The sequence below is a fragment of the Pelmatolapia mariae genome, linkage group LG23 (assembly GCF_036321145.2).
Source record: "Pelmatolapia mariae isolate MD_Pm_ZW linkage group LG23, Pm_UMD_F_2, whole genome shotgun sequence".
Lineage (NCBI taxonomy): Eukaryota > Metazoa > Chordata > Actinopteri > Cichliformes > Cichlidae > Pelmatolapia > Pelmatolapia mariae.
The window spans coordinates 39,250,644-39,271,450 of record NC_086246.1 but is presented as its reverse complement, the minus strand read 5'-3'; the positions used below and the strand labels follow the sequence as shown (position 1 = coordinate 39,271,450).

The following is a 20,807-nucleotide window of genomic DNA, read 5'->3' as shown; positions in this document are numbered from 1 at the left end:
AGGTTTACCTGCTATTATTGCCCCTTTTGGCTGAAAAATCTGCACATAAGTGAATTTTGATCAGTGAAAAGGTTTTTAAAGCCGTACAACAGGATGTTCAGAGTCGTGTAATTGTGTGACCGTTTAGTATTCTTAATGTAAATTTTACCAATAATATTTCTGTTGTCTGCAACGGGGAGACGTTTTTGGAGGGAAATCTCGACTGCGTTGTTAACTCAACAACTCATACATATTAAACACTTGCTGCTCAAACAGCTTTAAACAGACTGCGAATGTCAACTGTCTGGTCAACTTCTTTGAAACAGCTGAAGATGTGCTGAGAAAAAGAAAAAAAAAAACCCCACTAAGCTGGCTGCTGCAGGGTTTGAAGAGTGGAGAATGATCTTTCAGAGATTTCAACAAAATATAGCAAAGTCCCTCAGGACGAAATGTTTTATTCAAAGAGAAAAAATGCTTATTTGAAATTCACGAGGAAGTCAGAATTGGGCTTGGTGCTTTAATGAGGGCTCAAAGCAAGTTCTAGAAATCGCTGTTGAAATCGGCTACAGGAGTGACGGATGGAAGAGCCTGGCTTCACCAGACTAAGACACGGACTTACCGCGTGCGCGCGCACACACACACACACACACACACACACACACACACACACACACACACACACACACACACACACACATACAAACCTACAACATACACACAAGTGTCTACATATGGAATGAGGACAAAACTGAAATCCTTTTTGTATTAGAAATGTAAAAATGTAAATATTATTCTCTTTGTAGTGATGACTTCTGGGTAAAACTGCTGATTGTGATCACTAAAGTTGTACTTCCACCTGTAATTCAATCAGCTGATGAGTTTCTAAAACTTTAAGCTTTTTCCCCTGGTTTGATTTTACTTTGTTTTCACACAAAGAAAACTCCAAGCGAAGCAAAACGTGTCGATACAAACCGCATGAGAAAGTTCAGTCTGCTTGTTGGCCAGATGTGCAAGAGGAACAATAGCAAAAGCAGGTAGAAGACGCAGTATTCTGAGCTAAAGGATAACTTTGCAATGTCACTTCTTCCAATTCTTTAAAGTTTGTGTACTCTGCAGGCTTATGGTACTCTGCTACATCCCAGGAAGCAAAGCATGCCTGGCTATCAGAAGGCAAACGCCCAGCATACATTCAGTGGTTGGGTCGGATCATGTTCCCACCATAAATGAATCAGTCTGAAGTTCATTTGGAACTGGATCGAGACCGCCTCCTCAAATGTGTCTGTGGTAGATTCATTGCAAGTGCAATTGCCCTGCTCGTGTCTGCAGAAGCGAACCGCACCAAGACAGAAAATGAACCAGAATTCAATTTAAGCAGACTTAATGGTGCAGGTGTGAAGGCGCTGAGATTGTGGTTGGGCTGTCATTATTCCCGGCATTTTGCTTAGGGGAAACTGAACCGGACAGAAGTTAAATGTAAGCGAAAGGATCATCAGCCACTGGATCTACAGCAAACATTCCGAAGTACACTTCAATCCCTTTTGCCACTGAATGAAATATACCAAGTTTATGTGTTTTGCTTGGTAACAACCAGAAGCTCAGAACGATATCAACTAAAAACAGATCAAGTTTGTCCAAAACTAAACATGAACCAAGGAAAAAATGGACTAAACAAATAAACCAAATAAACAAATCATAATTCAGCACATTTTTTTTCTATAATTTGCTGTAAGCAGATGTAACAATGACAATTTTTTACAAAAATTAAACTCAAAGACTGTTGATGTACCTTTAAGTAAATAAAAAATGTTCTTGAACAAATGCAGATACCATCACACCTGAACATCTGCACTTTTCTAACTGTTTGATTCTGTATGTTCTGAAGTCCAGTACATGTACGCATGTATAGTGTGCTAACAAGGCTTTACTTTTTTGTACTTTATTATGTTTATGCCAAAAAACATCAATTCAAAGTTGATTTTTTTTGACAAAGATGGAAAAAGAAAAACATTCACTGACACACACACGCAGACATTCAGCCCATCACTGCTGCTTCTTACCGGGTCTGCCTGATACTCGCGACTGTAGAGCTCATGGCAGTTATTAAAGATGTATTCATAGGTGGAGTTGAGACAGGCTTTGACACAGTCCTTCACTACCTGACTGGCTCTGGGTGGCGACTGGAGCTCTTGGACCTAAACGCAGGCACAAAAATCAGACATGCAGTGACTGGATCATTCATTTGAGCTCACATTTGAAATGATGAATTTATTACAGCTGCAGAATATAGTTAAAGTTTGGCAACAATGCTCTCCCAAATATGCAACATAGAAGACTGGAGCAGTGAAAATAAAAATCTCCCTGGAGCCTTCATGTGGGAGGTGGGAGAGTTGAAAGATCAGGCAGTGATGCAGGGCAGCAGCACTGACACGTCAGGGGGAAAAATGGGATATTCTGCAGCTTAAATAGACGATGTGAAGAAAGCCGAGTTGGTTTGCAGAATTCTCTCCATTTCTGGTTCTTAAGAAAAGCCTTAAATCCAACTCAGCACCAAGCTTTAGGATAAAAATCTTGTGTTGTTTTTCTTCTGAGTCAAATCTTTTTGGAATTTGTTGATTTTTAAGGTTGATAAATCTAATGTTTCAATACAGTGAATAAGATGGCAGTCTAATGACTGTGTTCACTGAAAGAAAGAAGACTGAAGAAATGGTGGAAGAGAAAGAGACTATACCTTCATTCTGAAGAAGGTTATACTGGTGAGCAGATCCACTGTGGACTTGAGGTCCTGCAGTCTCTCGGGACTGCTGGCCGGGAAGTTGTTCTGCAATTGGGCCAAAAAAAGGAAAGAAATCAGAAACAGCGAGCCACAGTACATGAATTCACATCTGTGCTTGTCCAGTTTTTTGCATCTGTGGGCACGATCCAGCATGGTCAATCTTCACTGGCAGTAAGCCCTGTTCTGACTGTGTGGGCGTACATGGTTTCCCGAACGTGTCTGTGCACATTTCCGATGAGCTGCCAATCTAATTAACACATTTGCCTCCTCAAATTGCTTCTGATAAAGACAGACGTGCAAGGATGCAGAGAATCATTAGTTATAAGCCAGAAGAAATTATATAAGAGTAACTTACCCGGTACATGGACAGGTCGATCCTCAGAGAGTTATGAAGCTGATCGAGGAGCTTGACAAATCGCTCTTTCTGTGGGTAATAAAAGAAACGTGTTAATAGATTCTGTGATTAAACATAATGAAGATAAAGAGGACACGACAAAGGGAAATAACAGAGAAACTATGCCATTGCAATAGTTAGTGGAAAATTAGTATATAATACTATTTAATTAATAAAAGTATGACATCTAACTTTATCGATCCAGCTAAATGTTGACTCACCCCAAAATTAGAAGCAGCAAAGCGGTCAGAGGCAGAGACATTGTTGGTTGCCTGGGTGGTGTGGGCGTAGTAGGCATTGATGTTTGCCAGCAGGGTACTCATCACTGCAGGCACACCTGGGCACATGTACTTAGATGACAAGCAGGCAAAATGGCTGCAAATGAGAGGAAGACAGGCAAATGTTAGATATTAATGTTTTTTTTATCTAAACAATCTACGATGCGCCTGAACACATGGGTCTTTCTTATAAACGGTGAAGTTCTGGAGTCAGCCAGGAACCTACGTCATAGCCTGGTAGATGGATTCGACTCCATAACGCATGGCAAACTCATCTACGATTTCCTGGGGAGTTTCCTCAAAGTACACTTTCCATGCATCATCCCCTTTGGCGTCAGGAATCTTCACCACACCATTATTCTGGATGTCCGTCACATAATGGAAGAGATTCTAAGGAAAAGAAAGCAGAAGGCGGCGTGAGTGAAATAAAAGAGAGAAAAGGCTGAAAAATTGGAGTGAAAGGTTCAAAAAATTCAAATGGTTATTCAAACAGTTATCACTCATTTGTAAACAGTTCAGCCATTAAGACAGAGCGCGCTATAACCTCACAAGCTGTTGTGTCTGTTGGCTCTGCTGCATAAAGAGCCATAAACCCACATTATGAGGCCAACACAAGGTGCTGTCTCATCCATAAAACCTTACACCACTGTAAAATATTCTGAGTGGGTTTATGGGCACTTGAGAGGCAGTAACAGTGCCCATTTGTCAGTTAAGGTCAGCTAATGTGCTGTGAGTAATGGACTGAGTAATGACTCCATACAAAGTTGGGACTGGTCTACAATCAATCAGCAGAATTTTCTGCACGAACCCAGAGCAGAAACGTGTGTGTGATGCCTCTATCTTTATCTTTCCAGAGTACTAACTCAAGTTTAATGGGTCAGTTATTAAAGTGAACATCAGTCAAGCAAATTAACTAGTTTAGCTTGGCACATTTAAGACAGCTTCACACACACATATTCATAAACACAGGCTGCAAAAACAGTTTTACACACTTATAACAAAAGCTAATTTTGTTTGTCAAAGATTCCTGTAAACCTAGCGTAACGGTTTCAATCAGCACATAGCAAATAAAGAGAAGCGGTTCATTTTGACTCGCATTTAAACGAGTGCTGCAGTCTGTCTCTTTACACCGCAGACACGACTATCTGCAGAAAACAGTCTTTTTCAGCGTGAACGTCGTGCCTTACCTGCTAAAATTATTTGACATTCTTAGGCAGCCCGTTATGTGGAAAAAAACGATATTTGTCTAAGATGCACAAATGGTGGACAAAGGATAATCTGACAAAATGCGCGCTCATAAAAACAAAGCAGTCGAGAAGCATTCACCCTCTTTAAATGCATTTTCACCCACAGATAAAAAGCGAGTTTACCTCATGCAGACAGGTGTACTGAACGTGATACGGAGCAACTGTTTCCTCGCCTTTGATCTCTACACTTATGTGCATGCGGATGGCCCCAGACACAGCGGATTTGTCAGTACGTTTGTCTGTGAAGAGCGCAAAACACACAGAAACACAGTCACCAGGTCTGCTTTGGAAAGAAATGATGGGTGATGAGATCCAGTATATTAAACGGGGCAGTATACGGAGAAAGAGGAGTCGTGCCAATTCAACTGACCCAGATTATACCAGACGTCCATCTCTCCGCTCAGAGTGCGGACCTCGATGATGGTTTGACCGAGGAAGTCGTCGGACTCTCGCTTGAACTTCTGCTTCACACGAGACTTAATGTCATCATCTTCATCCCACACACGCACCTTGATGCGGTCTGAAGAGTTGTGACATTCACTGCAAAGACCGAACCGAAGAGTGAGCCACAGCTGCCAAATATAGTAGGTAAACTGGCAGTTAGACAAGAAGGGCAGATTACTACGGTGACTCGTACATATCATATTCTTCAAGTGTAAACAGAAATCACTAGCCTTAAAAAAAACCTTGTTTAATCAACCTCCTAGGATCTGGCGTCCACATATGTGGACATCACATTTAGGGTTGTCTAGACCAAAATACTAAATTTTGCTCTACAAGAGCCTGATATCCACTTACGAGGACATTATACTGCCACTGCTCTATCGGAATTTAAAACTAATGTCTTCATATGTGGATCTCATTTTTCTCAGAACCAAAAATCAAGTAAAAAAAAAAAATCACGGAATTTTTTGTTTTTACAGTCATCAGGTCCCAATCAGCCCAAACAGCAAAGAGAAATTAAAAATGCATGGCACGAAAGAGTTCGGGTCTTAGGATGTTAATTAACGTTAACCATACAAAAAAGCCAATGACTCACAAATTAAATGTCTCCTCCCAGACAGGGTTGAGGTTGCCATAGATGGTCTTGGTCCTCTTTTTCGTCTTTCCAACCTGGACGGTTACATACGGATCACTGGAACCAGTTTTATCCTTGGCTTGTAGACCCTGGGCACACAACACTAGGAAGAAGAAAAAAAAAAGCCAAGCTGGTAAGGCCAGTGGGTTTATGTATACATGTGTGTGCGTGTGTGTGTGTTTGGATGGAAACAGATGCCTCTTAATTCATCTGACCTTCTGAGCTACTGCCCCATAGACACCACCTGTGTTCACTGCATACAAACAGCAGCTTGTCTCTTTTTATAGACACAAACCTGTGATGCTGATCTTGGCCGACCATTTAGAGGTGCCATCGAGCACGCTCTGTTTGATCTGCTTCATCTGGGTGACATGGGTGGACTTGGGGACGGTGAACACTTCCTGAATGAGTTCAAAGATCTCTGGTTTGTTCCTCTCACGGATCTTCATGCGATCCTTAAGAACCATGATGATATTTTGAGTTCGGTCCTCGGCGCCGTGCTTGGAGCTCTTCTCTGCCGCTCCTGGTTGGCAAGAAAATTGAGAAGTAAAAGAATTATATTTGTAAACAAAAATGGAAAAAGGTGCCATGTGAGATGAGAAGTGAGCTCACGCTTACTGATCCTGAAATCATGGTGGATAAATTTCTACAATTTTTCAGATCATTTCAAACGAATACCATAACATTATAATAACAACTTTGGTGTATTTCATGAAATATAAGAGGATGCTTTTGCAGAGCTATAAAATGCTGAGTGAAAAAGATGGAAAGAGAGCGAGGCGGATGACAAGAAAAGACAAATGGTTTGTAATATCCTCTCATGAAAACAACGAAAATAGGAATGTAGGAGTAAGAAGAGAAGGAGGAGGGAGGAAGGCTCTGTGCTTGGCACTGACAAATAGACAGGAGAGGAAATAAATGGACTACATCGTTTTCTATTATTAATAAAAACAAATAAAAAGAACTGACACCGCAAAAAGTCTAAAACAGAAACTCAGCAAAAGAGTATTTTCTGCGATCCTTTCTCACTCTCATGTCTGTAATCATTAAAACCACATTCACACACTTCATATATCACTGACAGATGCATTTATGACAATATGGGCACTTAGTTAGGACGCTTCAGGGCCAAGGAATCAAACAGAGGCCCTCCCAGTTAGTGGATTACCCGCTCTACCTCTTCTAAATTCAGCTGAACATCTAATTGATCTGAGCCTTTCTGTTCACTGATAGCTGAAGTTAGCATCGGGTCTCTGATGGAAGGCCAGTGAAAAAAAGATAACCTGCCAGTATTAAAAAACTTAAAAAAATATAATGTCTTTAAAAAAAGTGAAACAATTAAAAATGATAATTTATAAAAGCCAACCGGAGTTACTGGTTGTATTTATCTGAATTTACGCCGTCTTTTTGCACCAGCAGTGACTGGGAGTGTTTACCCGCTGCACATATGGGCTGCTAAATTTAGATTTCATTGTCACGTTTGTAAACTAGTCACTTCACTTCATTAATGCTTTGGGGGCTGAAATGGAGTGATGCCTCCCGACGTTCATCTTACTTTGCAGACAATCGGCGTTGAGTAGATCCTGGCACTTCTCATGGCATTTCACCCCACACTCAGTACAGCGCATGCCCTGGCGAGCAATACCCCAGAGGAGTCCCTCACATTCGTAGCAGTACGTGGGTGTGGTGGCTGTCCACACCTCAAAGTTGTGTGGGGTGGTGCAGGAAATAGGATATATGAGGGCCTGGAGGGTCTTCTTATAGACATGACTCTTCTACAAGGTTGTAAGAAAGATTAGCCCAAGGTCAGCAGAGTTAAAGCTTACATGCAGAATTTGAAATAATTTAATTAAAGAATATAAATGTGGACTGACCAGTTCTTCATTATGTAGGGTACTTGATGTCAGGGCCGAGGTGATGCCTGCCTTCCTGGAGTTCTGGACCAAGGACTGTGTAACAGAAGAAGGGTGGCCAGTATAATATCTTCTTTAATCGTGATAAATCTCAGAGTAGGAGATTACAGCTGCATATTTTTGTTTGGAGTGACCACTTTGGTCGGTACCAGAAAACGAGTATATCTTCATAACCAACTGCAGATGTTTCATAAACAAAAGGTGTGCTACTCACCATAGCCTTTAGCAGTGAAGTGAAGTTGGGAGAAAAAAGGTAGAAATGTATTAGAAAAAGGCAACAGAGGAGAAAGAGGTTTACACAGAGAATTAAAATTGCAAGAATGACTGAGAAATAGGTGCACTTTTTATGCACATGTGGTAGTTTTGTGAAAAAGCAACAATGAAGCGATTAGGGAATCAAGAGACACTGGGATTTTTCATAAAATCTCTGCTGCATTTCCACCTGAATATTAGATTTCTGAATGAAATACTAGTTACTGCTCATTCAGGCAGTGTTCCACTCTGATAAATCAATAGCAGACAGTCTGACAAGTTGTTTGTGTGTGTGTGTGTGTGTGTGTGTGTGTGTGTGTGTGTGTGTGTGTGTGTGTGTGTGTGTGTGTGTAAATGAGAGTGATGAAAGAGGTGCACCTGCCTGTCAGTGCGTGGTGGGTGTTTATGAGCGTGGCACTGAGCTTTGACTGGCAGCTGATTTAAGAGTCGGCATTATTTCAGCTCCCAGTGCACAATGTGATTTGGCATCAAAGCAACAATTTGACATATCATATGCTAAATATGCTTATTGGCTTTCCTGCTGTGAGTTAGATGAGAAGACGTAACCACTCTTGTGCTGTGAAAACAAAAGCTATAGACGGATCTGTCAAGAGGTGACAAACCAGCATATCTACAGCTATCAATAGCATGTTATGCTTAAGTTGTCGAACTAAAGTGTGAAACCACCAGTTGAAACTCCTAACAGGGTTAGTCAGGCCTTAACTTTTAGTCTTTATGACAAGCAAAGTTAAGCTGGTTTATTTAAGAACAGCAAGATCAGCTTTTCAGACACATTTCAACGTTGCTTTATGATGCTTTTATTTGGTAATATGGTATTAAGTTATAACTATAGCTGTGCATGTATCATGTGCATTATGTGACTTTTTTTGTTTATCGATGCTGAATCACTTTAACTGATCCTAATGTCTCTGACCATGCTTATGATTGCTAACAGATTACTGCGGTCACCCGCTTACTTTTAAAGTGAAAGCTGTGCCTTTTGAAATGTGACTGCAGCACTGAGGCAGAAATTTTAAGGCGAATGTTTTCTGTTTCGAGCTAGCATCACCCTAGCTGGGCAATTTTACCACTGCCCAGCTGGTAGTTGCCAAGTATTTGCAGACAAGTCAGCATCTTTGATGCAACCCACTGCCGACTGTGACAGTCACAGGGAGGTTTTTGGTGCAGCACCCTCTATGCAACCATTTTCCTCCGGTGCCAGGAAGCAACCTCCAGCAAACACTTGGTTACACGTGGTTACCGGATAGCAGTGTTAGGGAGTAACGGAATACATGTTACATATTTAAAATACAAAATACGAGTAACTGTATTCCATTACTGTTACCGTTTAAAACGGTGGTATTCAGAATACAGTTACTTTGTTGAAATAAAGGGATTACACGGCGGTCTTTTCCTGTTTCATATGTTAGGCTGTCCCCTCTCTATTTTTGGTAATTCCACGCCGGTGGAAACTCAAACAAAACATGCATTAAGAGGCTCTAATGCCTGGGTCTCAGTCTCGCGGCCCATGTCACCTCTACTTGCAGCCCGCATAATGACGTGACAAAATATTTTTAAAAATTATTGTTCAAAAAATGATTTAATATGAAGGCAATAGGCAGAGCGTTACACGCATAGCCCTAAAGAATGTAGCCTCATGGGCATTGTAGCCCAGTTGTAAGTAAGCTATTAAGACTCGACTCTACACTATGTTTGTGTTTTTAGCAAAGTTGACCGAGACAACAAAGTAAAGCTAGTTTTCGGCTACGAGCCCGACACGGAACCCGACGTATTAGCCAGAGGTCCCTTTACTACGGTTCGGAGCCGCGGACCTTCAGTAATATTCATAAATCACACAGCAATAGTACATTCATGTAGTTGTAAAAAGCATGATAATATAGATAATCCAAAGTATTCAGAATACGTTACTCTCATTGAGTATCGTAACGGAGTATGTTACAAAATACATATTGTAACCTTCTCAACACTGCCAGATAGTCACCGATTGGTCTTTAGCTCTGTGTGAACTAGGATTAAGCGAGTGATAATAATTAAATGATTTCATTTGCACATTCCTTAGAATGACACGGAGATACAGAGTGCGTCTGTCTACATTCTAAGAAAAGTGACAATAGAAGTCTGCAAAAGATTAATGTCTGTCAGAGTTGTGTTGGTAATGAGATAGTGTCAAAAAGGCATAGGGATCATGGCATGGTGGGGTAATAAAGGTCTGTTATATGACAGCATGTAGCAGACATCAGCATCAGTCAGAGAAAACCTCTGGCCTCTGCCGCTGGCCTCTCTGCCTTGCTTCATGCCCTGTCAGACTTTAACAGCAGGGCAATGCATTTTCTTTAACAGCATGGATGCAGTGGAGTAAAGGACAGAGAACAGCAGGAGTAAAAATAGTAGAATATTAGAAAAGATTGTGAAAATAAACATAGTAGAGAATCAGACAGAAAACAGGAGTAACATTTAAGGATGAGAGCACGGACTGCTGAGCCAAGTGAGATGGATCTGGGAAATGTGAGACACTTAGTCACGGGAACATAAAGAGATTAGTGCAGAAACTCACCAGATCGCTCACCAGAGGCATTGCTTTTCTCTTCCTGAGGTCTGGCATGCTGTCAATACTATACAGAGCACCACCCATCCTGGAGAGAAAACATACTTTAAACATCGGCTATATTTTCAGCTAACAGCTGGCAGCTAGAACCTTCACCGTGAATAAGTTACAAAATAAATGCACTGAGACACTGGTCTTTCTTTTTGGTCGGTAAGTTATAGATTTTCAATAGCTGGAGCGGTGTCAGCCTCATGGTTACTTACCCTGCTGACAAAAGCAGAGAGGCAATGCCAACACTTTCTCCTCGGGCCTGTGGAGAAAGAGAAGGAAAAGATGAGATGGAAAAAGCAGGAAAAGGCAGCCTTCCAGAAAACTACAACGCTGTAGTTCCAATTGTAGTTTGTAGTTCACTCAACTACAGTGACTTGTCACCACAATGACTGCAGGTGTTCTCAAAGGGTCATGATTTACGACAGAGTGAAAAAAACTACACTGTGTGTATTTCTTAGTGAGTGTGGGGATTATTGACATCAGCAGTGAGTTCTGTGTTTGTGGAAGAAGATTACAGCCAGATGGCTATCCGTGTAATCATTTCTCTAATTCTATCTGCTCCATTATTGAAAGACATGTTCTTTGTCCGCTTGCCTCTTCAAAGAATGACATGCGGCACTGATACTAACGTCACACTATACACAGAAATAGCCCTGATTGATACAAACACCAGGCTTTGGAAAGGACACTTAACAGACTTGCAACAGCTTCCTATGTGCGTCTTGCGCTCATCATAAATATCTGTGAGCCATACAGATACATACGATACAAATTAGATTTATTAACACACTACAGGGCACACCCACCTGAGAGCCAGCTCCTGCCATGGGTAATCAGAATGGACTACATGCATTCGCTACGAGGATGGCAAACAACTGAAAAGAAAATAATGAAATGGCAAAAACAATACAGGGGGTAAACAGAAACTATCAAACACAAGACAATATAATCCACAGCTGCGACCAAAAACTGGGAAAAATGACAGACTAGTCAACGAAAGCTGGAAAAATACAGAGTAAGAACAGGACATGCAGGGATTGATGCAACAAGGCAATCAGCAGAGCAGCAACAGAACCGCACTCTAAGATCCATTCCTGCCAATAAAGGGATTCACCTGACAGTGACTGCAAGCAAGAGGACCATACAAATAAACTGAACACACACAGACACATCCTGGCAGTACCTCTTGTAGTTGTAGTCGTACTCTGCTGAAAAGTCGAAGCCAGTTGGCCTTAGCTCTGGCAGGACCGGGCTCCATGATTTCCCTTTTTGGGAAGCTGAAATATGGTTTGAGAAAGAAGTCTAGCTTTCAGAACTATTATATACACAGCGATATGTAATGTAGTAGCAAAGATGCTAAAACGAATCATGTAAAAAACACATTGATTCTCAAGGTGAAAAGTATATGGTAAAAGTTCTCTGAGCTGGTCTCAGAGACGAACAATCAATAAAACTGTTTGGAGGTAAGAGAAAAATAATGCTCCAAACTACAAAACCAGCATCATGTCCCGCATCAGCCTCAGCTCACAATTGCTGCACGCTAAGTCAGTCAAATGAAGAGGTGAGCAACATCTGTTAACCACAAGCATGTTGATGGGTGTATAGGCTTTAATACAAAATTATTATTATTACTATTTGTCTGTGAATAAAAGTGCGCGTCTCTCTGAAAATACACTTTTCCTGGTATGTGAATACAGTGTTTTAAGTTATTTTATCTCCATACAGTAAGTGGTTGGTTAGTATTAACTTTAAAATGAATTATTTTGTGCAGGTGTTGTATAGGCTAATAGTTGCTGGTAGGTAATTTTAGTGAATTTGGATGTAAAGGGAAGTGTCTTTGGAGCTGAGACCACACATACTGAGTTGGTGTCAGTAAAGAGTAGTGACCCCTTGACTGTACTACAACACACAACGCACAGGAAACAATATTAGATCCTTGTTGAACTTTAAAGGGCTTCTAGCTTGACTACAGATGCTCAGTCCTAAAAATCTTCATTGGCTGTTTTATTAAAATCACGCTGCTTTATCTGGACAGGCTGAGATTCTTTACCGTCCTTTCCATTTACTGGTGTTTTCATGTGTATGTCATAGCAACTTGAAGTAGATCTATACATAACTACATATGTAATTTTGACATTTTTCCCTTTATAACACTGATATAAACTTCACCTTGCAACAGGAGGCTCCTCTTTCTTCTGTTCAAGAGCCGGAGGGACACTCTCTGTTGCCGGAGGAAGCTCGGGGGGCTGAGGTTCCTCCTTTGGCACTTCAGATTTGGGCTCAGGCTCCAGAGGCTTGCTGTCTGGAGCTGGAACCTGTGATGTAGTTGTGGGGGTGGGTGTAGTTGTAGTTGTGCCAAAGAGATCCTGCTGTGTGGGTGCAAAGGGAGGCTTGGTGGAATCTGCAAGAGAAGGGGCCATTGTGCTTTCCTGTGAGACCGGAGGTAGGCCAGCAGCCGTGCTGGGAGACTGAGGCCGATCCTGGGCAAGTCGCTGCTGATGCAGCGACGTCTGCTTCTCCAACGGCGGCCTGGTGGAGGAAAGACCATCAGAAGGGGGCATCAAGGTGGGGGCAGTGCTTGTGGGTGTGGGGGTATAGGGAGGCTCCTGGTCTTCACTCAGTGTGCCATCCAGTGGATACATTTCTTCATCTTCCTTATATGACATCTCCTCCTCATCCTCATAGTTGTAATCTCCCTCCTCCCCATACATGTCTCCCTCTTCTTCGTCATACAGAGCCCCCTCCTCCCCTCCATCTTTGAGGTAGCCTCCCTCATCGCTGTAGATGCCTTGGTGATCCTCACCATCCCAACCTGGGGAATCTTCCTTGCCGTAGCTGACCGAAGAGTGGCAGGAATGATAGGAGTCGTTCTCATCGTAGAATTCCGAACCTCTCAAGCTTTCACCGTCCTCGGGAACGAACTCCTCGCTGAGCTGCGAGCTGCCTCGACTCAACTCGCCTGACGAAGCGTAACGACTGTCTGTGGGACTGAAGGCAGGGGAAACGAAAACACGTGTTAGATAAGCCTTTGGTTATTAAGTAAACTATATCTGTTTCCACGTTTGGGTGTCACAGAGATACTAAAGGAGCTTGTGTTGGGACCGGAAAGGGAGAGAGCTAACCACCAGGAGAAGAGGAGTGACTTTAAACCAAACCCAGAATGGGCTTTGGACTAGTGATGCAACTGCAAGGGGACTCATCTGTTTAGTAACAGGAATGCTTACTATGATTGTTAGTTCAAACACAAATTTGTACAGAATCACACGCCATACAAAAGCACACTAGATCGCAGAAACACAACAATGCATTTTTCATAAAGTAAACATTTAAATAGTTTAATTTAAAACAAAAGAAGTTAACCTGACGAGGTTGAGGACAATTTAGCAGACTGGTGGAAAAAAGCAGATAAATTCACAATGATAAATGAAGCCATTAGACTGAATCAGCGAGAGATATGAGACACATAGAAAGATTATTTCCTTAAACACACTCTGACAGACGCACACAAACACCAGCTTTATTGTTTTCAGCTCTATCGATTACAGTCCTGCTGGTTTAATAATGCATAGTGCACGAACAGTAAAGGACACAAAAGTATGGCTGAATGGACAAATAAATACTCAATCACAACAACCCCTGTTTTTCCTATTCATAACCTATCCTGCAATCTCTCTCTCTCTTCCATCTCAAAGACTAACACAGACAGTGACAAATGCTTGCATAATTCGTGAGTCTAAACACATGTCTGCCCTCTTTCTTCACAAAGAATGTAAAACAAAACATGATGAAATGAAGATGAAAAAGGACGCAATCTGTCTCGGCCTCTCTGCTCGGCCACATTATTGGGCTGACGGGCTCCTGCTGTCTCACAAGTGGAAATTAAATGTGTATAATTACCAAGTATGGGACACCCACAATAAGACAGGGCCCTTCTTAAAGTCTCACATACAGGGTGAAGCTGTAATAACAAGCTGTCATGAAAACAGATGGGCACGCTAACACAGACTCACACGGGCAGTTCCACAAACTCCAACCGACAATTAACCTCTCTGTCTCCGACTGTTACGAAACACCACACACGCATCCCGCCGATCGCTCACCCACACATGTAAAGACGACACAGCACAGAACTTCTAACGATTGAGGGGACAAGTGTGATCGTTTGTGATTCTTCACAGGAACACAGTAAGGATAGATGCAGGTTCGGTAGTTTCCTCTAAAATATACAGAATATACATATACAAAGATAGGGTAAGAGCGCATGCATGCAAGCACAGCGAGCGAGGAGGACGGGACAAGTCCACCACTGACGTCACAGCGAGACGGAGTCACAGGCTGGAGCAGAAGGAAGAAGAAGAGGAAGAGGAGGAGGAGGAGAAGTTAGAGACGAGGTACAGAGACCCACCTATCGGACAGCGAGTGCCTACTGTCTAGAGAATACTGACGACTGGTGCGCCGGCTCGACCCTGAGCCTGAGTCGATATCACTGCGCCCGTTGGTGGCCGAGTCTAAACTATCATAGCGTCTGGTAAGAGGAGCAGGGGAGGAGGTGGGGAGGAGGGGAGAGGTGGGAGAGGAGCATCAGTAGAGCTCAGTGCAAATATTGGAAAGACAGCTCTAACTCAAACTGAGCCTCTGTGCCGCCTGCTTAACGATAGCTTCACAAAGTTGTCTTAAAACATCAGTCACACGTCCACATGAACATGAAAATTTCACTTGCTGTTATTCTTCCCGCTAGCGTTTAATATCTATTCCTAAGTGATCCACAGCAGTCCTGGCTCAGTCTTAATTTGTAGTTAATATGAGGCTGAGGTTATTTAAATCAAATGCAGATATTCCCGTCATTTCAGTGGGAAATTTAATCTTCTAGGGAATTTTGCACTAATAAGCGAATATCTTTTGAACACGGCCTCTTTGCTCGTCTAAATCAGATTACCGAAAACTCATATTAACGTCAGATGAATACATTTGCACGGGACAAGGAATGTGGATTTCACTCATCATTTACACTGGAAGTGGATGGGGAAGGGCTCTCTTTACAGAGAGTATAAAAAGGAGAAACAATAACAGCAAGTACAACCTGCTGAAAATATGAACCTGTCCATTAAGCTTCTGCACAAAGACCTCTCACTGACGCTGAGGTTTATTATATCCATCTCAGCCTTGACAAAGCAAATGGTCAAACTTTCAATTTAAGCTTTTCTGAAAAATGCATGAGTTTAGAGCCTCTCCTGCTTTCATATATGCATGTCTAAAGTGACGACCATTATGTTCAGAAATCACAAGGGGTTTCTGATCCTCACACACTCGACATGCACACAAAGATACAAGCACACGCATACGCATTCGCACATGAAAGATAACCACAAAGGCCCGCTTCATACAAAACCTGTATACAAGAACTCTGCACCCCAGCATGCTTGTATACACTGAGGCCAGGGTTATTCTCTAGAGAAGGAGAGCACAGTGGGACATGTTACTATGTACAACACAGTGCAACAAAACAAGGCCGCAGGGGCTCACTTGTCTCATGGCTATGAGCTAGACGGGGAGGAGTGCTCCGTTTACGAGCAGCGTTATGTTAAATTCACAACGTTAAAACATTTAGATCTTTTGTGTGACCAAAAACTCCTCTCTCTATGTTGCATGTAAACTTTATGGTGCACATAGGCAAAATAAAACCCTTTTCTTCAGTCTCAGTAGTAGTACGCCTGTTACCTCATAGCTCTGTGATCATAGTCCAGCTCATTGATGTCGTCAGTGTAGGAGTGTCTGTAGTGCTGGTGCCTCATGGGATACTGGTGCATGGAAGCATTGGGCTGGGAGGTGGTGTAGTAAGGAGGTGGGATGCTGTTACTGGTCTCACTGCGGTAGTCGCTGTCCCTGTCATCCACTGCGCTGTCTGGGTCCTCGTCTGTTCACCAAAACAGTGGGAGACGGAACAAAGTGAGGTTGGCAAGACAAAAAGAGGTCGACCATTGAGTACATTGAGTGTGTAATGAAAGAGCTGGAGCGTAGAGAAGGGTGGTGGTCTTGTTTCTTTTCAGATAGTTGAAGTCTCTGCTCAGAATCCAGTTTTTTTTCTCATTGAATCCTAAATGAGGTCTAAAAATCAGGGGGAAAACATCTGCAGGCCTGTGACTATGTAATTCCCCTATAATTAAATGGAATTTTAATCTATTTTAATTTAAATTACAATGTATTTTAATTTAAATTAAAATACATTGTATTTGTATTTACCTACAAATACTTAAAGATTGTTAGGCTAGAATAAAAGTATAACAAGGCACGTTTTTACAGGAAACAGAGAAAAGTGTTTTTTACGGTGGCCCTGAGAGGTCAAACGGACTGCAACTTAAGAAAACACCAGCAATAAGAAAAACGCTGCAAAAGCACACAAAACACAACAATAATAGGAAAAACGACAACGGAAACAGGAAAAAACAAAACAGAAATAGGAAAAAACAGATTTTTAAAAGCACAAGGGAAGTGTTTCTGGGGAGACAATAACCGGACGGACCAGTTGCAGGAACCCAAAACATGGTAGTTGTGTTTTATCATGATTCATATAATACTGATGAGGGATTTTTAGGCTAATAGTTAGGCTAACACATTTACCTCTCATCTTTTCTTTCCTCACAAAACCAATATACCCTCCACTTCTTTTAATGGTCTCCCAGCGCAATTCTTAGCATGTTTCGGTTCCTGCAACTGGTCCGTCGGGTTATTGTCTCCCCAGAAACACTTCCCTTATGCTTTTGGAAATCTGTTTTTCCTATTTCTGTTTTTCCTATTTCTGTTTTCTTTTTTCCTATTTCCATTGTCGTTTTTCCTATTTCCATTGTGTTTGGGTGCTTTTGCTGCGTTTTTCTTATTGCTGGTGTTTTCTTAAGTTGCAGTCCGTTTGGCCTCTCAGGGCCACCGTAGTTTTTGATCTTGTTTTGTAGATTCTGTAGAATTATTTTTAAATTGTGAAACTTTTTGCCCACGCAGTCTTTTATTAAATGATTCACCCTATCCACAGTATGTCTTCATGAAAGACTGACCTGCTGCTAATAAACCCATACAGCTGTGAGATGTTCGATCAGGTCGACCAGCGGGTTTAAATGATTTGCAAAAGATTCAGATTTTGTGGAAACAGAGTTTTAGACAGTTCAGTGCCTGAGATGCAAGTGGGAGTTATTCGGTTATGTGCTTCCTGTCTCATAATGAATCACTCGAAAATAACTCATCTTTATCTCATCAAATATGCATGCATCCTGAGTTTGGCTAGAGCTGCATTCAATTTCATTTTAACAGTTTGAGGTATTATTGCAAAAGCAAGGGTATGAGGTGAGAGGAAGTTCAGGGAGGATGTGTGGAGAAGAAATACTTTTTTGGCAGTTAATGGTCTCTGAGGAATACTACGCAAGCAGATCATTACATTAAGTGAGACATGGACAATAAATACAGAATTACTCCAAGTTGTTAGCAGAACCGCATGAAAGAAACTTACTTTGCTGATCTCCCCACAGACTCCAATTACCTGTGAAGAGATAAAGGAGTCGGAAAAACCAAATTAGGTTTGGGCCACAAATTAAACACACAAGCAGTCAACAAAACCAGGGTAAACAAACGAGGAGGATCATTAGCCCTCAGAAATAATTGTTTTATGATGTAAATATGTGCGGAGAGAGTTTATAAGTGGCTGTCTATGTATGTGTGTGTGTGTTTGAGCAGAGAAAAACACAAGGTCTTTAGAAAAAACTGTTTTTAAGGCAGCTGGCCTCGATGCAGTTAGGTAACACACACACACCTTCTTTGCACAAACACAAGCACCATGATGCAAACCAAACCCCTCTCTCCACAGGTCCATATTATCCACACAGTTATGCACCTGCTCCCAGTGTCACCACTGCCAGACAGGCGGACAGGCGTGGGAGTGTGTCTGACACCCCCCGTATGTCATCTCACATTCATCACGGATCTATCACCTGTAAGTCATTCTAGTGTTCAGGCAGGGATGCATTTGTGATTAATCTCATCGGCTCTCCTTCCTCTCGCCAGCTAACCTTTCCTTCATCTATTAGGTTCATTTCAACCTCCTGTCTACGCCTCTTCTCAGTAAGCTGCGGAGCCAGAGGAGAGGGAGTGGGGAGAGGAAACACAGGAGGCATAAAAAGGGCACAGCAGGATCGGGCGCAGGAGGAGGTAAATGCAGAAGAGGAGGCTGGCGGCACTCACAGCACTGTGTGGATGGTGCATGTAGTGGTCGCTCCTGCTCTTCCTGATAGGCGTACTGAGGCAAAAAAATAAAAGCAGCAACAACAGACGAATAAGGAAACAATACAAAGCAGAAAAAGTTGTGGTAATACAGTAAAGAGTGTTCAGCAGAATAAAATTCTTACATCTTGATCTCTCATGGCATTAAGCTGTTCAAGTTTCTTCGCCCAGTATCTGGCCTCTTCCTCTGGGATGTCTGCAGAAACAGAAACACTTGAGATTCTCCATTTGGCACGTGAAATATTGGGCGCTACGCTGTAAGGAAGACTTTGTGCTGATACTGTTTTGCCAAAGTTTAAAGTGAATTTTCTCAAGTTATATCAAAGAGTAGGGCTGGCATTAGAGGGCTAGTTGTATTAGTAGTAGAAGTAGTAATAAAACTGTATCAGGCAACTACTAAGAGCACTAGAAAAAGTACTAATAGGAATCATGAGACAGTCTTTAGATTTCTAAAGTAGCAGCAGTACTAATACTAGTAACATTTTTTGAAAAAAGGAATTCAAATTAATACAAAATAAATTAAACATTATTATCGACACAACACTGATAAATGTCAAACCTAGTGGCAGCTCAAAGCGTGTGTCGAGCAGCAGCCTATGAAAGGTCGGGTCTTTGGTTCCACAGATCTCGTTCTCAGCCATGATCACATTGGAGTCGAGGGTCAGCCACTGACCCGGTCCCTCCTGGAAAAGACAGAAGGACAAACATGACTGCAGCAACACTTACTGTGTGATCAGTATGCGTATTTTGGCAACTCTGCCCTGGATCTAATTTGCTGTTTTCGTACAAATGACCAGTGCCAGCAATCTTCTTATCTCCGGCTTAATATGTGAGTTTGAGTATGCTAAATTCAGAAATGCTAGGAAGCATTGCCAGTAAAACCAAAGGTCCGTGTCAGAAAGATGAATGTGGTGAACCTCATTGGACTGCCGTATGCTGCGCAGGGGGATCCATAAGGTGCCCACCATGGTGTCCCAGATCAGCCCCTTGTTCCACACCTCCACTGTGAGGCCCAGATCAAGGCGGTTTATTTCACTGCTCAGTAGAGATGGTGAGATAAGAAAAGGACAAGCAAACAGAAAAATGAGGAGGAATAAAAAAAGAAGTTAAATACAGAATATTGTCATGAGCTGAGTGGAGGCTTGGGCTGTTTACACAAGACTTTTAGCAAAAATACAGTTTATTCCTCGAGGAGCTGAATTTAATCTGGTGATGGATATGCACCATGATTCAATCTGCTCAGGGAAATGAGTCATTCAGCATGAAGATGGAAAAGCACAGGTGACAGTCAGCCAGGCTCCCGACAACATATAAGTGACTGCACAGACAGAAACTATCTATATTTATGTGTGATAAACAACAGTGAACTCAAAAGCTCATATACAGCTAACATTTGTAATGCAACTACGTATCTGGCTTGCAGGTTATCAGGTCACTATGCATCTCCCATTACTGAACAGTAACTCTCCTAAGCTAGGTTTAAATGAAGAAAAAACCTAATAATGAGCGTGGTTCTGATATAAAAGTGCTTCCTTAGGAGATGAACAAATCTTTAGGTGACTTTGCTGGATGGTGTGCTGCTCCCGAAAGGTGAAAAGTAGAGGAAAGCCCTTCTTTAAAGATATTCCTTACATTTAATTTAGCACCATGACTGTAGCAGATGCAAAAACAATGGGAGTTTTTCTGTTGGATTGACATTCTGGAGTTTTAAGGTGTTAATGAAGCTTGAATGTGGAGAAACTTTCATGACTAGATGTGTGAAATCTGCTGGAGCAGAGCAAACAGCAGCAGAGGTGTTATTTCGTCCCATCACTCATGAGTGGAAGGGAGGCAGAATGGCAGCAAAAAAACAGAAACAAAAAAAACTGTGACACAAATGTTACAGCTGACTCCCACAGCACCCTGATAACATCAATTTCACTCCTCACGTGGGTGAAATTGGACATCACGCAGGTTAAAGACAGCTTCATATTAGATGTCTGAATTCTCACATGCACGTGCACCAGGTAATGTC

General features: G+C 42.0%; 1 protein-coding gene across 1 annotated transcript in view; it reads right to left on the bottom strand.

Moving 5' to 3' along the window:
• Positions 1 to 20,807, bottom strand: part of unc13a (unc-13 homolog A (C. elegans)) — a 46,023-nt gene that overhangs the window by 17,936 nt on the left and 7,280 nt on the right. The window contains exons 4-25 of the mRNA XM_063467425.1: positions 19,711 to 19,828; positions 19,353 to 19,476; positions 18,919 to 18,989; positions 18,755 to 18,809; positions 18,027 to 18,056; positions 16,250 to 16,445; positions 14,937 to 15,056; positions 12,701 to 13,519; positions 11,715 to 11,808; positions 10,744 to 10,790; positions 10,490 to 10,568; positions 7,624 to 7,698; positions 7,305 to 7,524; positions 6,045 to 6,272; positions 5,711 to 5,852; positions 5,042 to 5,211; positions 4,795 to 4,910; positions 3,651 to 3,814; positions 3,368 to 3,521; positions 3,108 to 3,176; positions 2,708 to 2,797; positions 2,037 to 2,171 (exon numbers count right to left, since the gene is read on the bottom strand). Coding sequence (XP_063323495.1) covers positions 2,037 to 2,171; positions 2,708 to 2,797; positions 3,108 to 3,176; positions 3,368 to 3,521; positions 3,651 to 3,814; positions 4,795 to 4,910; positions 5,042 to 5,211; positions 5,711 to 5,852; positions 6,045 to 6,272; positions 7,305 to 7,524; positions 7,624 to 7,698; positions 10,490 to 10,568; positions 10,744 to 10,790; positions 11,715 to 11,808; positions 12,701 to 13,519; positions 14,937 to 15,056; positions 16,250 to 16,445; positions 18,027 to 18,056; positions 18,755 to 18,809; positions 18,919 to 18,989; positions 19,353 to 19,476; positions 19,711 to 19,828 — 3,316 coding nt within the window. The remainder of the gene's footprint in view (positions 1 to 2,036; positions 2,172 to 2,707; positions 2,798 to 3,107; positions 3,177 to 3,367; positions 3,522 to 3,650; positions 3,815 to 4,794; positions 4,911 to 5,041; positions 5,212 to 5,710; positions 5,853 to 6,044; positions 6,273 to 7,304; positions 7,525 to 7,623; positions 7,699 to 10,489; positions 10,569 to 10,743; positions 10,791 to 11,714; positions 11,809 to 12,700; positions 13,520 to 14,936; positions 15,057 to 16,249; positions 16,446 to 18,026; positions 18,057 to 18,754; positions 18,810 to 18,918; positions 18,990 to 19,352; positions 19,477 to 19,710; positions 19,829 to 20,807) is intronic.